The sequence below is a fragment of the Bos indicus x Bos taurus genome, chromosome X (assembly GCF_003369695.1).
Source record: "Bos indicus x Bos taurus breed Angus x Brahman F1 hybrid chromosome X, Bos_hybrid_MaternalHap_v2.0, whole genome shotgun sequence".
NCBI classification, from domain to species: domain Eukaryota; kingdom Metazoa; phylum Chordata; class Mammalia; order Artiodactyla; family Bovidae; genus Bos; species Bos indicus x Bos taurus.
Window position 1 is genome coordinate 72,957,865 of NC_040105.1, and position 18,929 is coordinate 72,976,793.

The 18,929-nt window shown below is 37.5% G+C and overlaps 1 protein-coding gene across 1 annotated transcript; it reads right to left on the reverse strand.

The window, feature by feature from the left end:
• Nucleotides 1-1,600: 1,600 nt before the first annotated feature.
• Nucleotides 1,601-10,335, reverse strand: HMGN5 (high mobility group nucleosome binding domain 5; the record flags this gene model as incomplete). Its single annotated transcript, XM_027534821.1, has 6 exons — nt 10,194-10,335; nt 7,730-7,759; nt 7,148-7,177; nt 6,805-6,858; nt 4,284-4,418; nt 1,601-1,678 (listed from the first exon to the last, which is right to left on the reverse strand). Coding segments are annotated over exons 1-6 (342 nt in total), but the record flags the coding sequence as incomplete, so codon positions are not given.
• Nucleotides 10,336-18,929: the final 8,594 nt, after the last annotated feature.

Sequence of the window (18,929 nt, forward strand, 5' to 3'; positions counted from 1 at the left end):
TTTGAACAGTGCCAAGATCATCCAAAGGGGAAATAGTCTTTTCAAGAAATAGTGCTTGCAAATGAATTAATCCGGGATCCTACTTCACACCATACACAAAATTTAACACAAGATGTATCAAAAGCCTAAATGCAAAAGATAAAATTATAAAACTCTTTATATGGGTATACATCTTTGTGACCTGGAGTTTGGCAACTCCAGATTCTTAGATATGTCATCAATTATTTTGGTGATGAAAATACATGGGATTAGACAGTGGATAGTGATAGTGGTTGCACAACATTGTGAATATACTAAAACCAGAGAATCATACATTTTGAAATGGCTGAAATGGTGAATTTTATGCTTATTTTATCTCAGTGAAAATTCTTAAAAATATTTTCATGAACATCACAATAGAAAAAACAGCATTATAATATTTCACTAACTGCAATTTTGGAGATATAACAAACTACAATCATCTTTGAAGATAATTTATTAAGATAAATCCAATAAAATGTTGTGAATACACATATTATCAGAACTTCCGTTCTGAAATAAACATTTGTATTTCTTTTAAAAATGGAATTTCAATTGCATTTTTCCCAAGTAATATTACAGTTATATTTGGGAAAGATAATTCTCTTACCATTACATGAAAATAATTCACTTTCTTTATAAAAACAACCTAGAGAACCACAAGAATTTTTGAGGAAATTCTTTTGGGATCTCTCCAATTTTTGAAATTATTACATATAGGAGTAAAATTAAAATTCAAAGATTTAACATATAAATTACAGAAAAGGGTATTCACTGACAAAGCATATTTTGAAAGCATATTTTTTCTATATATTCCACCATTATAATCACAAAGTTTATAGATAATAATTCAATGTTAGGAACTTTGTGACTAATGAACAGTATGAAGATGAAACAAAATTGAAACTAAATTGATGTTAAAGAAAAGCTGTGTCTATAAAATACTTGATAAAAATATTCATCTGTATTAACATTATAACATAGAGGTATATATTACCAAACTATGAAACCATATAGGGCAGCTTTATGCAATACTCTGAGACTCTTTTTTTCCATCTTCTTTTTTGACCTCTTCTCTTTTGATTATTTCTTTTCCAATTTCAGCTTTGCTTTCATCTTTTACATCTCCTCCATCTTCTTTTCCATTTTCTTTCTCTTTTCCTTTTTTCTTTTTTTCATCTTCCTTCTCATTTCCACCATCATCCCTTTTTCTATCTTCATCCTTTTTTCCAGCTTCTCCCTTTTTTCCATCTCTTTTATCTTTTCCATCTTCAGATTCTTTGCCATCTTCTCCTTTCCCTTTCCCATCTTCATTCTCTTTTTTATCTCTTTTTTCTTTTTCATCTTCTTCCTCTTTACCATCTTCTCCTTTCCCTTTCTTATCTTTACCCTCTTTTCCATCTCCAGTTTCTTTCTTGTCTTCTTCCTCTTTTCCATCTTCATCTTTTTTTTCATCTTCTTTCCCTTTTCCATCTTTGTCCTCCTCTACATCTTTTCCTTTCACTTCTTCCTTATTTTGATCTCCATCTCCTTTTTGATCTTCTTTTTCATCTTCTTTTCCATCTTTTGCCATTGCCTCTTTCTTTTCTTCTCCTTCTTCTTTGATATCTTCAATTTTTTCTTCTTTTATTTCCTCTATTTCTCTTTCAGGAACTGGTGCCTATAATGAACATAGAACAAAAAACAAGACTATATTTGTAAATATGGAACCAAGACAGAATTATAGCTATCTTATTAAAGAAAGTACTTTCCCTGTGGAAAAGGCCTCCTAAACAACATGTCATAAGGAAGTATTATATGAAATAGGATTAATTAAAGTATCTCTACATAATCATGCACAAATAGATATTTGGAACAATAAATTTGGAAAAACCTATTCATATAAATAATTTTCATTACAAATATGAGGAAACAGAGTAAATACAGAAAAAAATGACATATTCTCTATCAATAATTCTCAATGAGTGGTATACACATATACAAAATATATTTCTTGAAGAAATAATACATTTTATTTCTATATTGGTGATATTTAGTTTTACTTTGTAAAAAGTTAGTTGAAAAGTCTTTTACCAGATATCATAGGATCAGTTACAAAGATTTTCCCTATATGCACAGGTTTGCTTTATAGATTTGGCATTAAATCCCATTTTCATTGTTTTAATTATAATATTGAAAAATGTGATAAGATAAATATGCAAAGCAAGATCTATTGGAAAAATAAACATACTGATTTGCTTTGCAATCTGAAGAGGGAAAAAGACTCATATGATCTTGAAAAGGCATTTATAAATAGCCCATGTACTGACAAAAGGAATAGAGGATCAGTCTATATTTAACAGGACAGTCATTAGATTATCAAGTCATGATCACTGGCATTGTTCTATTAATATCAGTGCTAACCCACTGCTCCCATACCCATTCCTGAAAATTCTCAAATATTAAATTCATTTTCTTTCTTTTTCTCTTATTTACCACTATACTATATGCTGTACACAGAATGTATGTGTCCCTCAAAATTCATATGATGAAACCTAATTTCCAATGTGATGGTATTTGGAGGTGAGGTCAGTGAGAGGTGATTAGGTTATGAGGGTAGAGCCCTCATGAAAGGGATTTATATCCTTATAAAAGAGGCCCCAGAGAGCTCTCTCACCCTTTCTATGGTGTCAGGACACAGCAAGAAGACTGCTATCCATAGACCACGAAGCAGGTCCTCTGTTCAGTTCAGTTCAGTTAAGTCATTCAGTCGTGTCTGACTCTTTGCGACCCCATGAACCACAGCACACCAGGCCACCCTGTCCATCACCAACTCCTGGAAGTTACCCAAAATCATGTCCATTGAATCAGTGATACCATCCAACCATTTCATCCTCTGTTGTCCCCTTCTCCTCCTGCCTTCAATCTTCCCCAGCATCAGGGTCTTTTCAAATGAGTCAGCACTTCGCATCAGGTGGCCAAAGTATTGGAGTTTCAGCTTCAACATCAGTCCTTCCAATGAACAGCCAGGACTGATCTCCTTTAGGATGGACTGGTTGGATCTCCTTGCAGTCCAAGGGACTCTGAAGAGTCTTTTCCAACACCACAGTTCAAAAGCATCAATTCTTTGGCGCTCAGCTTTCCTTATAGTCCAGCTCTCACACCCATACATGACCACTGGAAAACCTATAGCCTTGACTAGATGGACCTTTGTTGATGAAGTAACGTCTCTGCTTTTTAATATGCTATCTAGGTTGGTCAAAACTTTCTTTCCAAGGAGTTAGAGTCATAATTTCATGGCTGCAATCACCATCTACAGTGATTTTGGAGCCCCCCAAAATAAAGTCAGCCACTGTTTCTACTGTTTCCCCATCTATTTGCCATGAAGTGATGGGACTGTATGCCATGATCTTAGTTTTCTGAATGTTGAGCTTTAAGCCAACTTTTTCACTCTTCTCTTTCACTTTCATCAAGAGGCTTTTTAGTTCTTCTTCTTCACTTTCTGCAATAAGGGTGGTGTCATTGGCATATCTGAGGTTATTGATATTTCTCCCGGCAGTCTTTATTCCAGCTTGTGTTTCTTCCAGCCCAGCATTTCTCATGATGTACTCTGCATATAAGTTAAATAAGCAGGGTGACAATATACAGCCTTGACGTACTCCTTTTCCTATTTGGAACCAGTCTGTTGTTCCATGTCCAGTTCTAACTCTTGCTTCCTGACCTGCATACAGATTTCTCAAGAGGCAGGTCAGGTGATCTGGTATTCCCATCTCTTTCAGAATTTTCCACAGTTTATTGTGATCCACATGTCAAAGGCTTTGGCATAGTCAATAAAGCAGAAATAGATGTTTTTCTGGAACTCTTTTGCTTTTTTGATGATCCAGCAGATGTTGGCAATTTGATCTCTGGTTCCTCTGCCTTTTCTAAAACCAGCTTGAACATTTGGAAGTTCACAGTTCACCTACTGTTGAAGCCGGGCTTGGAGAATTTTGAGCATTACTTTACTAGTGTGTGAGATGAGTGCAATTGTGCAGGTCCTCAGCAGATACCAAAAATGTTGGTACCTTGATCTTGGACTTCCCAGCCTTTAGAACTAAAGGAGAAATAAATTTCTGCTATTTATAAGCCACCCAGTCTGTGGTGTTTTGTTACAGCAGCCTGAACAGACTAAGACACTATGGAGACATACTCATTTAATGTTTCTCAGCTTTTAAACTACAAGGCAAACAAGATTTCTTTCAGTTGAACCCATTGTTAAACTTTCAAATGGACAAATTGGAATATACCTCTATAATTTTGGCCCCTCCATTTTCAGCAGTTTCGTTGTTGTAGTCTTTAACATCTTCTTTCTTGGTTTCAGCTATGGTTTTGGCACTTGCATCTGTGTTTTTCCCCATCATATCATTTTTGGTCTTCATTTTCTGTCCAGCAGCACACAAAAAATAAAAAGATAAATACACAATTTAATTGGTATGTTGATTAAATGGGACAATTATTTTACCAACTGTTGTAACAGTTTATGGAAAAGCTTTAAAATACTTTCAGTGCCATTATAAACTTGAAATGGCATTAAAACAAATACTATTCCTGTTATGTAAATCAAAGTTTCTCTCAGATGAAAAGTAACAAGTTAGAATGCTTACCAGTAGCTGCTGCTGCTGCTGCTGCTGCTAAGTCGCTTGTCCGACTCTGTAAGACCCCATAGACGGCAGCCCACCAGGCTCCCCCGTCCCTGGTATTCTCCAGGCAAGAACACTGGAGTGGGTTGCCATTTCCTTCTCCAATGCATGAAAGTGAAGAGTGAAAGTGAAGTCGCTCAGTCGTGTCCGACTCTCAGCGACCCCATGGACTGCAGCCTACCAGTCTCCTCCATTCATGGGATTTTCCAGGCAAGAGTACAGTACTCAGGGCCAATTGTCAGCATCAGGTTAAAATTTGATAAATTAATTATCTTTGATTAGAGGGGACCAGTTTATCCCTGTCATGTCTAATAATTAGCAACAGGGTTTTTGATTGCAGAGCCTCCACTGGTAATAATTATGAAAAATACTAACTTAGGGACAGCACCAATTTAAAGACATTTAAAAGAAATCACTTGGGGATATTAGTGATACAATATTTAGGGCTACACGTTTTAGAATGATTTGAATCATAATTTCTTTGCAAGAAAGCTCTTTGCCCTATGTGTGTATGTGGTAGAAAGAGCACTGGATTAAGGGGCCAGCAAACATGTTTTAAATCTGGATCTGTTTCTTGCTTGATGTGACCTTGAGCAAAAGCATAAATTTCTCTGTGTTTATTTTTTCAAACGTAAGAGAGAGTGATACCACCTACTTACCAGGATGTTGTAAGAAGCAAATGATAAAATATATGTGAAATTACTTTGGAAACTGTAAAATGCAATATAGATATATTATTATCCTTTCAACATATGAGAAACTGAGAGCCAAGGAGGGTGAAGTGTTTTTATATTATGTTTTATTCTAGCACTTTTTTTAAAAGAAGAAATAAACAGTGTTTACTATTTTAACAACTTATAAGTTGAGTATTTAATTTTATAAATAGTGACCTTGAAATGTGAAATAGAGAAAAACCAAATAGAAACTTTCTCTTCTGTTGTCATTTACTGTGATTAATAAAACTATGGCCACAAGGATTTTAAAGCATTTTATGAATACAACTGTAATGTAGTTTCTTCAATCACAAAATTATGAGATTAGATGATTTCTAACGTTTCTGCTAGCCTTAATGTTTCATGATGTTAAGAATTCAACCCAAAGCCAGTGCTCTATTTCAACCCAGAGGGGTGAGATGGGGAAGGAGAGGGGTTTAAGAGGGAGGGGACATATATCATATGTATTCCTATGGCTGATTCATGTTAATATATGGCAGAAAACAACACTATATCATAATGTAATTGTCCTCCAATAAAAATAAAATTAAATTAAAGAATTCCACCTATCCTTAAAACATCAACAATGCCTCAATAAAGAATTCTAAAAAGAAATAAAATCATATTATATTCACAAACATTTACATGTAAATAAAGGTAAATATAGGGGGAAAAGTAAGCTTAATATTGAGGCTATCTCTATTTTTAATATTTTTCTAGTCACAACACCAGAACATAGAACCCTATATAAAATCAATTGTGTGCATTTGAAAATAATGTATGTGAAAGTGCTTTGCAAATTGTTCAGTATTATCAAATGTTAGTTACTATTATTATCACAAAACATTACTTTGGTTACTACAGTTTATACCTTGTGTTTTCCCAGGAATATTGGTATTGTAACTGTATGAATTCAAAAGCATGTACATTTTATGGCCCTATCCAACTAAATTTTTGTTTTGTCTCTTCCTAGGGAAAATGTTAATATACAATAGACAACCACAGAACACAAACAAATATTTCCTACTCAAAGGGCTGACATGTACCATATGGTATGATGTATAATGTAATATGGGGCTTCCCTGGTGGTTTAGTGGTAAAGTATCTACCTGCCGATGTTGGAGAGGCAGGTTTGATCCATGGGTTGGGAAGATCCCCTGGAGAAGCAAATGGCAACCCACTCCAGTATTCTTGCCTGGTAAATCCCATGGATAGAGGAGCCTGGCGAGCTACAGCCCATGGTATTGCAAAATAGTCGGACATGACTTAGCAACCAAATCACAACAACAACAAATCATGTAATATATGACTAACTGAAAAGAAAACAAAGCAAAATGATTAACTTGTATGCCTTTCCAAAAAATTATTTCTGAAGTAAAGCAAGTTTCTCTCAATATTGCTTGCTGAATACTTACCCTTGGAGTTGATGTTCTTTTGGACTTCAAATCTGGTATAATGGGCACAGGCAACTGAAAAAAAAAAAAAAAGGGAAGAAGAAGAAGAAGTGCAAATCATGGGGGAAGAAAGAGAAGACATCATAATTGAAGAAAGATCACTAACTGAAATTCAACTTTGTGATTAAAATAAATGAGTGTTGTTCAAACTGAAAACTAGGACAAAAATATTTCCTTGGTGAGAAAGTTTTTCTTAAAACATCAAAAATAAATCTTGTATTAAATGACTCACATTGTCCAGGATCCTCTGAAGTCTAAAATTACATTTTACTATACAGGGCAAATTTTTATAAAGACTACTTACAGCAGACAATCTGGCTGATCTTCTCTTTGGCTATAAGTTAAAAATAATTATCAGTTAAGAGAATTATGGATACACAAAACTAGAGATATTTATATTGTGGTGAAAATATTTAGTGTAACACTATATATATATATATGTTGTCATTAACAAGTATCGTGAGCTTGATTAGAATGTATCATTGCACTAATAAAAATACAAGTTTTGATTTTTCCCTTCTCTGGACCCTTCATATGCTTAAGAAAAAAATTCCAAATTAAATTTCAATTGTTAGGCTAAATCATCACAATGGCTAGTAACAGTATATTTAGAAATGAAAATAAAGCCCTTTTTGGAAACTGACAAAGCAATTCTTTAGTTAAAAGGAAGAAGCTCTCTCCAGATCTTAAACACAATACCATCCCAAGTCCCAAGAAGTTTGGAGTTTTTACTACCTACTATTTATGAGAGATACCACTGGCATACCATATTGGTACTCATATGGTACAAATACACTAACAAGCATTTAGGTTTTAGTTGCTTATGTGTCAATTTTATAGAACAAGTGAATTTTTTCAGACAGACTCTAAAACTAAAGAAACTCACCTCTTGCTTCATATCACCTTGACCTGCAGGCTATACAGGGGAGAAAACCACACAGAAATAAGGTCATTGATATAAATGTATAGATCTGAATATATTGCCTATAGATTGCAGTCTGCAATATAACAGCTTACGACTTTTTCCTGAACTTCTGCTCAAGTAGCCACCCGTTATTGCCAAGTAGCATGCTGTCTCAGTTCAGTTCAGTTTAGTCGCTCAGTCGTGTCTGACTCTTTGCGACCCCATGAATTGCAGCACGCCAGGCCTCCCTGTCCATCACCAACTCCCAGAGTTCACCCAGACGCACATCCATCGAGTCAGTGAAGCCATCCAGCCATCTCATCCTCTGTCGTCCCCTTCTCCTCCTGCCCCCAATCCCTCCCAGCATTAGAGTCTTTTCCAATGAGTCAGCTCTTCACATGAGGTGGCCAAAGTACTGGAGTTTCAGCTTCAGCATCATTCCCTCCAAAGAAATCCCAGGGCTGATCTCCTTCAGAATGGACTGGTTGGATCTCCTTGCAGTCCAAGGGACTCTCACGAGTCTTCTCCAACACCACAGTTCAAAAGCATCAATTCTTCGGCGCTCAGCCTTCTTCACAGTCCAACTCTCACATTCATACATGACCACAGGAAAAACCATAGCCTTGACTAGCCGGACCTTTGTTAGCAAAGTAATGTCTCTGCTTTTGAATATGCTATCTAGGTGCAAATGTACACCAAGATGCAAATGAATTCCCAAGACATGTTTATACAACTGATAGTCAATTTCGTCCTTTTGTATAAACTGTTATCTCCTAAAAACAAACTTTAATTTTAAAATCCACCTGTTGTAGCCCGTGTTAAAGCCAAACAGGATGAGGGAGGGCGAGCAGAATGAAGGGCGGAGTTTCATGCAATTTTCCCGTCTGTTTAGCCTCATGCTTGAGATATAATTGTACTTATCTGACGCTCGCTTATCGCCTCCACGTTCTGGAGACAAGAACTACAATCCCCACAATGCTTTGCGGCTGCGGAGGGTTTACCTCTTTGTTACAACGTCAGCGCGTTTTATTGAGAAGCCGGCTGCGGATTTTAAAACTTCCCGCCACTACCTGCTACAAGGTTGCTGTCAGCTCTGTAAAATCGCAAGATCCATTGCACAAGCCTAGAAAAGCGCAGCGGCGGGAATCACAGGAAGGGGGTTGGTGATTAGAAACCATTGCTTTCTGTCCTTTTAGACTGGGAATTAGTATAACTATTGCATGAATCATACAGCCTCAGAGCACCGGGGAATTTCAGTCTTATTCCTATTTCTAAAAATAGGGAAGACAAACGAATAGAGAGGAATAATACTTAAAATCATAACGCCTTACAATAGCACAGTATTTTACAATTTTATCAAGCAACAAAACAGCTATCGATTTCACTTCTAAGGGACCCCGCTCCCCAACAAACAAACAAATCAACACCGAGTGTGATTTCTTTCTTGTCCAAGGCAGGAGTCATGATTTTTTAAGTGAGGGTTTGCAGGAGACCAGGAGGAGCCTGGTAGGCTGCAGTCCATGGGGTCGCTAACAGTCGGGCACGACTGAGCGACTTCACTTTCACTTTTCACTTTCATGCATTGGAGAAGGAAATGGCAACCCACTCCAGTATTCTTGCCTGGAGAATCCCAGGGACAGAGGAGCCTAGTGGGCTGCCATCTATGGGGTCGCAGAGAGTCAGACACGACTGAAGCGACTTAGCAGCAGCAGCAGCAGCAGCCCTTGAATAGCTCCTATCAATTCTTCGTGTCTAAAGTGAGCAAATCCACGCTACCCCAAGATCAGCAATAGTTTATCTGACGCATTTCTCTTATCATTCTTCCACCTTTAGACAGTGAGCTTGAAGAGTCTCAGACCTCTCGGGCCTAAAGTTGCTATTACAGCGGTGAATTTTTACCTTCTTCAGGACAATTTGAAGTCTGCGCCGCCTGATGGCGCAGGATTACCACTGCAAAGCCATCTGGCTTGACAAGAAGTGGAGGAGGGAAAAAAAAGAAAAAGAAAACTTGAAGAACAAAGGCAAATAAATACGGGAGAAAGCCATGGCCTTCGTTCCCCAAAACAGGACGGTTCCCGGAGGAAAGCTGGAGGCTGAGGAGAAAATTAGTGCCTGAAAGTGTGGTTGGAAGAAGAGTTCTCCAATAGGGTAAGCGGAGGAAAGGGGGTGGGGTAGGAAGCGACAGCACAGCGTTATGGCTGTTTGTAATTCAGCGCGGAGACACCTCTCAAGCGATTCTTTCCCTTAAACAAAACAAGCCAAAAGTGAACTACTAGTTGCGTGAAAGACCATCCTCAACCTTATACTAACCGATATTTGCCCTTCCCTCCCCTTAGGCACCTCACGAAATCGAACTAGACGCCAAAATGCTTTTTTAAAAAGTCTGCCGATTAGGAAATATGTATTTCATTCGCTAATACCCCTTCTATCTTCCTATTTCACTTACCTTTCTTTTGGGCATTGTTGCAGCTCTCTATAGATCTTAGCAGTCAGCAGAAAAAAAAGCCGAAAGCAGTCTCTACACGACCGCTCAGAGAGCAACTGAGTTTTCAATGAACTAATTAAAGTACGACCTGTACTTGCTTCCCCCCCCCCGCCCCCCCAAAAAAACAAACCTCTCGTTATTGGCAACATTAAACGCACCAAGACACAACCAAGCTACGTGAATGGTTAGCAGAAGTGGGAGCCAAACTGGAGTGACAGGCTGTTAGACCAATAAGGGGAGTGACCAGCCCAGGGGGCGTGGCCCACCGACTCTCGAAGCCCTCGAAGGCTGCCTGCTCCAACTGCTGGTGGGGTAGAGGAGCACCTTGACTTAGTGGACACAAAGGTCTGAAGCATAAAGCTGGCGGGAAAGCTGGGATTGTCCTTATCGGTTCTCTTTTCTTTTTTTTTCCCTTTATGTAGTAATAACAGGAGAAAGTCACTACACTTGCTTTCTCCACGGTCTACAAAAGTTTCTTCCTGGAAGGAAAGTGCTTTTCAGACAGGACTGGGCCTAGGCACCAGTCTTTCCATTCTACCTTTGGCAGGAGGATATAGATGAAATGAGAGGAGTACTCGTTCAGAAAGTAGAAAAGAGTGGAGCTGTTTCTCAGGTTGTGGGGACTTTGCGCCACACCAGAATTGTGGTCCTGGCAGGATCAGGGTGCCAAAACGGGGCATCTTTCACAGATGGAGAACCTCAAAACTTGGAACTGTAAGAGCAAGAGGAACCTGAAGGTGGGGACATCTGATAGATACCACTATCCCACTTGGTGAGAGTTCACCGATAATTCAATGGGACTCTGTGTGAGGTAATAACAAAGACTATCTAAAGGAAAAAGGCTGATACAATGGATTATGAATCCAAAGGTGGCATTTAATGAAGGAACTCGGGAAGATACCATACATGAAAGTGTTTAGGGCACAGAGGATAAAGCAATTAAAGCACTCACTTCTGGTGCAAATTTAAGGATGTGCCCCAGACTTAGGAGATTAGGATGAGGCCATTGAGCTGAATCATCAAGTGTAGAGTGCATATGTTCTAAGTCGTTTCAGTCATGTCCGACTCTTTCTGACCCTATGGACTGTAGCCTGCCAGGCTTCTCTGTCCATGGGATTCTTCAGGCAAGAATACTAGAGTGGATACCCATACCCTCCTCCAGGGTATCTTCCTGACCCAGGGATGTAACATGCATTGGGAGGTGAGTTCTTTACCACTAACACCACTTGGGAAGCCCCACAAGTGTAAGGTAGAATCTTGTTTTTATTTAAAATTGATATTTTATCATAGAATTAAAAAAAAACTTTAGCTCTTTAAAGTAGTGCATTAAACATTTATCTTTATTATTGAGTTTTGGGGTGTCCCTTATAATTTGTGCCTGAGTGCCCCCTAACCTCACCCTAGTCCTAGTTATCTTTAAGTGGCTTTCTGCTTTAAAAGAGGCTTTGATTTGCTTTCCAAAGGTAGTTAGTGAGCCCTAAAGTTTGTTAGAATGGGAGTGCCGATTGGTGAATAAGGTCCTTGAAGATATATAATGGTCAAAAATGTAGGATTTTGAACCACCTTCTCAGAATGCCTTGGTTTGGTTTTTAGTAACAGCTAATTGGACTGTGAAGAAAGCTGAGCGCTGAAGAGTTGATGCTTTTGAACTGTGGTATTGGAGAAGACTCTTGAGAGTCCCTTGGACTACAAGGAGATCCAACCAGTCCATTCTGAAGGAGATCAGTCCTGAGTGTTCTTTGGAAGGAATGATGCTAAAGCTGAAACTCCAGTACGTTGGCCACCTGATGCGAAGAGTTGACTCATTGGAAAAGACTCTGATGCTGGGAGGGATTGGGGGCAGGAGGAGAAGGGGACGACAGAGGATGAGATGGCTGGATGGTATCACTGACTCGATGGACGTGAGTTTGAGTGAACTCCAGGAGTTGGTGATGGACAGGGGGGCCTGGTGTGCTGCAATTCATGGGGTCGCAAAGAGTCGGACACGACTGAGTGACTGAACTGAACTGAACTGAACTGTACGGGGTTTAACTATGTTCCAACAACAGCTGATATCCCTATGCTGAAACGTTGATCAAAAAAGGAAATTAACCTTTTGAACAGTTACTTAAAAGAAGAAATCCATTTGTGTTCATGTGGATTAAAAGTTAGAATCATCAGTTTAAAAAAGAAATATTCATAGCTGCTATAGAATACCAAACAATCCCTTCAAACTAAAATGCAGCCTAAGAGAAGAACTTATCATTTTTACCATTGCCCATTCTTCCCCAGCACCTACAGTGTCGAATTAAACAGATCAGGTAGTAAAGACTGACTGCAGCTCAGTCTCTCTCCTCCAACCTCAATGTGTTCTGATTCAAGTAGGTAAATCAGAGAGACATTTAAATTTTTCCTTTCCCCACAGTTATTGGGATCATCCCTAGATTCTCTAGATGCCTCTTTTTTTCTTTTTCTTTTTTAAAAAAATTTTTCTTTAAATTGGAGGATAATTACTTTACAATATTGCAGTGTTTTTTGGTGAAGACATTTTTGGGTGAACCTAGATATGTTTCAATCATTGTATTTACCAAAAGTTAGAATGTAACACAAAATTTGGATTCAGTATAAGGATTGCTTCATAAGGATAAGAAGAAGCATGAAAGGAGTAAAAAATGTGTCAACACTGGAACACATTCAACAAATTTGCATTTAGCATTATTTTGTGAGTTGGATTTTGTATTTATGGACTAGCCTATGAAACTCTGAGGTATGCAAAGTTGCATCACGGTTTCTGCCCTTAAAAATTTAGGATAAAGCAAGCAGATGCACATATATTTATAAATCAAAAAGTTGCTTGTATCATGTGAGTGGTACAATCTAAATTTAATAATAAAACAGAAGAAAACTATCATTTAGGACTGAGATCATTGGAGAAGTTTTTTTGTTGAGGAGGTAGTATTTGACTTGGCTCTGAACTATTCGATAAACTGTTACAGCAAATGCAGAGGCAGGAAAACTGTGTGCTTGTTTGGGGAACAGAATGCCTAGTCCAAGTGAATTGAAACAAATGATCATGAGGAATCTTGGGAGGCAAGGCTTAGTTTGAAGGCAAAGAAAAATGTGCAGGTCAGTGGACTCTAAGATTCCTCTTAAGTTTGTCAGCAATTTTTCTTTTTGGTCAATTTCCCTTTCTTCTGGTCTAACCTGTTGCATCTGTGGTTTGTATCTTATCTGATTGAAAAAATAGTCATGCATAAGAAAATTTTCTAAGGTTGAAATATTTCTCTAATTTCTGAACACCACCCTCATGTTCTTCTTTTCAATCATTAACTATGATAGTCTTTTGTAGAAACCAATCTGTCCAAGGCTTTTTTCCTTTGCTATATTATTACCTCCAATTGAAGTCCTATTCTCTTATACCTTTGCTTATCAAATGTCTATCAAGTAGTTCAGACCCAAGTAAAATTACCACTTCTTTGACAAAAGTCTTCTCCAATCTTTTCAGTCCTAAAAGATTCTACCTTCTTGTTAAACTATAGACTTTAAATTGTATCACTCATATGACTCAAGCAAGCTTTGATATTTTCCACCAACCACTATCATACAACTTCATATTGACTTAAAATTGTATATACTTATTTTTCCTTGCATAAATATTTTGTAAGCACTCTGCACTCTCTCTCTCACTATATATATATATATATATATATATATATATATATATATATATATATATATATCTCCTGAAGAATTCCCTAACTTTAAAACTATTTTTCTAAAATTGAGAGATTGTTCTTTAAGTAATTTTTTTTTTTTAAGGGAAAGTTGCTCAGTCATGTCCAACTCTTCATGTCCCCATGAAATTCTCCAGGCCAGAATACTGGAGTGGATAGCCTTTCCATCCAGGGAGTCTTCCCAACCCAGGGATTGAACCCAGGTCTCCTGCACTGCAGGTGGATTCTTTACTAGTTGAGTCACAAGGGAAGCCCAACAATACTGGAGTAGGTAGTCTATCCCTTTTCCAGAGGATCTTCCCGACCCAGAAATTGAACCAGAGACTCCTGCATTGCAGGCAGATTTGTTACCAACTGAGCCATCAGGGAAGCCCTAAGTAAAATTTTTATGTTTATATAATTGTCAAAGTAAGAATTTTATTGGCTCATTTTTAAAAATACATTTGCTTATTTCTCTTTTTAAATTAGTTATTTATGATAAGAGTGTTCTCTGTGCACTTGAGAAGAAAATGATAGATAACTAATAAAAATCTATGTAGCACAAGGAACTCTACTCAGTGCTCTGTGGTGACCTAAATGTGAAGGAAATCCAAAAACAAGGGAATATATGTATACATATAGCTGATTTACTTTGCTGTACAGCAGAAATACAGTAGGCATGCTTAATACCCAGGGGAAATTAGAGAGTCCTGTGGAGAATTGTCCAGCAATCAACCTTCATTTGTTTATTATTAATGACAATGATATACATGTTGCATTATTAAAAGTATTTATCCAAATACTTCTTTGCATTCAATGGGATCTCAAAAATACTGTTTGATTAGTAATAACTATCTTTTTCCATATTAAATTATCTTTAATTTCGGCCTCATCCATTGCTATTCTAATATGTATTATATTTCTAAAAATTGAAAAAAATTAGAATTATCGTTATGGTAGCAAATAATGAGGAGATTATGTAATTAACATTATGTAATTAAAATTTGTGTTTTACATGCATTGTCAGTTGGTATTTTCAGAGGGCAAAATAAATGGTAAATCTACAGTGAGCCAAAATACATAAATACACTTATTTTTGAGACTTCTATAAAATTGATCTGAGTAATTTGCTAAGATTTCACTTAGTAAAAGTGAAATCTTCCCATAACTTATGTTTATTCACTGTAGGCCAGAGACTAATAAAATAGTGAATTAATGAGTGATCCCTGATATGAAGGATCTGGAAAGTAGGTTTCCAATGGTAAAAGTAATGGAGCTGCTTTCTAGGGAAAATAAAGGAATATAAAACAGTTTTATGTTTTTATTGCAAAATTTCTACTATTTTCAAAGTGATTATTTGAGGGAATGTTATTTTTAGGCTCTCAGACCTTAAAGCTTAAAGGAGGCTGTTGGAGATTTCTAGTTTAATCACTTTGGAATACAGATGAATAAATTCTAATCCAAGGAGTTAAATGACATGCCCAAGATCATCTATCAAATGCACAGTAGGTATGTTTGGTTGTGTACTAAAAAATGTATCTGTGGTTGTGATATTAATAATTATGTAGTTTATGCAGAAATGTTAGTAACTATGAAGTCCATGGAATTCTTCAGGCCAAAATACTGGAGTGGGTAGCCTTTCCCTTCTCTGGGGGATCTTCCCAGTCCAGGGATCAAACCCATGTCTCTCACATTGCAGGCAGATTCTTTACCAACTGAGCTACAAGGGAGCCCAAGAATACTGGAGTGGGTAGCCTATCCCTTTTCCAGTGGATCTTCCTGACCCAGGAATTGAACTGGGGTCTCCTGCATTGCAGGTGGATTCTTTACCAACTGAGCTATCAGGGAAGCCCAAACTATAACGCATATTTGATAAATAAAGATTTTGTTCAATTCCAGTTTCTTCAAAATTCAAGAAGAAACTCGGGCTATCAGCCTGCTTCAGATACCTTTCTTATGTTTATTTATGATTATCAATGGATTCTTATTTCATCTATAGTCTTTTTAAAAATATAAATCATATAATTTTATTTTTTAATAATATAACTTTTTAATTTATTTTAATTGGATGATTGCTTTACAATATTGTGTTGGTTTCTGCCATACAACAATGTGAATCAGCCATAAGTATACATATATCCCCTTGCTCTTGAGCCTTCCTCCCACCCCCACCATCCCACCCCTCTAGGTCTTCACAGAGCACCAGGCTAAGTTACCTAAGTGTTATATTATATAGCAACTTCCCACTAGCTATCTGTTTTACATGTGGCAGTGTATATAGGTTAATGCTACTTTATCAATTTGTCACACTTTTTCTTTATGATCTTAAACTTGAATTCTCTAGTCAGTTTTCAGTGACCTAAAGAAAGTAGAAAAGGTAGGGGAGAGAAATTCTACTTTCACTTTTTGTTTTTTGGTCTAAGGTAATTCCAGGGAATGTGGATTTTTCACCTAGTGCTGTCACTTAAGTTGTGTCTGACTCTTTGTGACCCTTGGACCATAGCCCGCCAAGCTCCTCTGTCCATGGAATTCTCCAGGCAAGAGTACTGGAGTGAGTTGCCATGCCCTCCTCCAGTGGATCGTCCTGACCTAGGGATCAAACCCACATCTCCTGCAATGTAAGTGGATTCTTTACCCTCTGAGCCACCTGGGAAACCCTAGTTCCCTTAAATTTACTAAATTCTATCTACAGTAAGAGAGTTCCAGAAAAACATATATTTTGGCTTTATTGACTATGCCAAAGCCTTTGACTTTGTGGATCACAATAAACTGTGGAAAATTCTTCAAGAGATGGGAATACCAGATCACCTGACCTGCCTCTTGAGAAATCTGTATGCAGGTCAGGAAGCAAGAGTTAGAACTGGACGTGGAACAACACCCTGGTGCCAAATAGGAAAAGGAATATGTCAAGGCTGTATATTCTCACCCTGTTTATTTAACTTATATGCAGAGTACATCATGAGAAACGCTGGACTGGAAGAAACACAAGCTGGAAGCAAGATTCCCGGGAGAAATATCAATAACCTCAGATATGCAGATGACACCACCTTTATGGCAGAAAGTGAAGAGGAACTAAAAAGCCTCTTGATGAAAGTGAAAGTGGAGAGTGAAAGAGTTGGCTTAAAGCTCAACATTCAGAAAACGAGGATCATGGCATCCGATCCCATCACTTCATGGGAAATAGATGGGGAAACAGTGGAAACAGTGCCAGACTTTATTTTTCTGGGCTCCAAAATCACTGCAGATGGTGACTGCAGCCATGAAATTAAAAGACACTTACTCCTTGGAAGAAAGTTATGTCCAACCTACATAGCATATTCAAAAGCAGAGACATCACTTTGCCAACAAAGGTCCATCTAGTCAAGGCTATGGTTTTTCCTGTGGTCATGTATGGATGTGAGAGTTGGACTGTGAAGAAGGCTGAGCGCTGAAGAATTGATGCTTTTGAACTGTGGTGTTGGAGAAGACTCTTGTGAGTCCTTTGGACTGCAAGGAGATCCAACCAGTCCATTCTGAAGGAGATCAGCCCTGGGATTTCTTTGGAAGGAATGATGCTAAAGCTGAAACTCCAATACTTTGGCCACTTCATGCGAAGAGTTGACTCATTGGAAAAGACTCTGAAGCTGGGAGGGATTGGGGGCAGGAGGAGAAGGGAACGACAGAGGATGAAATGGCTGGATGGCATCACTGACTCAATGGATGTGAGTCTGAGTGAACTCCGGGAGTTGGTGATGGACAGGGAGGCTTGGTGTGCTGCGATTCATGGGGTCACAAAGAGTCAGACACGACTGAGTGACTGAACTAAACTGATCTACTGTAAATTGTGGTTTTGGTATTCTTAATATCTACTCATTAAAAAAAACCCTGATGCTGGTAAAGATTCAAGGCGGGAGGAGAAGGGGATGACAGAGGATGAGATGGTTGGATGGTATCACCAACTCAAAGGTCATGAGTTTGAGTAAACTCCGGGAGTTGGTGATGGACAGGGAGGCCTGGCATGCTGCAGTCCATGGGGTCTCAAAGAGTCGGACACAACTGAGCAAATGAAATGAACTGAATATCTATTTTTGCATGAAATACGAGACTTTTAAAATCTTAAAAATTTTCTGATAGTTTAGCATCAGCCTTGTCTTACAAAAACATAGATATTAATCCATAGCTTATAAACTACTAAGATGTATATTGGGACACTTCTACAAGGTGTGTGACGTCTTTAGTTTAAAACAAGTATAATTTGGCATTTTATATTTTAATTTACCTTAATGTTCCAAGCTTATTCCATCTCATTAGAAAGCTCACTAATGCTGGTTATCCTTATAAAAATAATTTATAAAAAATTAATAGGAAATTCCCTCGTGGCCAAGTGGTTAAGGCTAGGTGCCTCGATTTCGATCCCTGGCCAGTGAACTAAAATTCCACAAGCCACACAGAGTGTTCCCCTTCTCCAAAAAAAGAATTAATAAAAAAAAGTTGATAAATATCCTATGCTGTCCAATTGAGATTAGAGCCTATTTTCAATAAAAGTCAGTTAAGAAAGAGTGCAAGGAAGAATAGAGAAAATAAGACCCACTGAAGAAGAATCATTAAGAAATAATCTTTAAAGAGTCATTTTGAGGAGATTATTTATACATGTCTGTGTTCTTAAATTCTAAGGACCTGGAGGAAAACATTTACTGCAAGGTTTTCCCTATTACTTATTTTTCAAGGAATCATCCTTTTTGTTTGTTTGTTTCTATCCTGTTTTTGTTCTGTTTGTTAAACAATAGCTGACATGCTTCACATATTTCCCATTTACTTAAAACCTGGGAAATTATAACTTATACTGAAGTGAGTAACCATTCAAGCAAATGGACACACTCAATTTTTATAATTTTAGTGACAATAGTATAAATCTACACTTACATGTATATTTATTATTGGAAGTAAACTAAGTATATCTTTCGAGTTTCTTCCGTTGGTTTCAGTGTTAAATTGTCTAAATGCAAATAAGAAGATATTAAAAAAA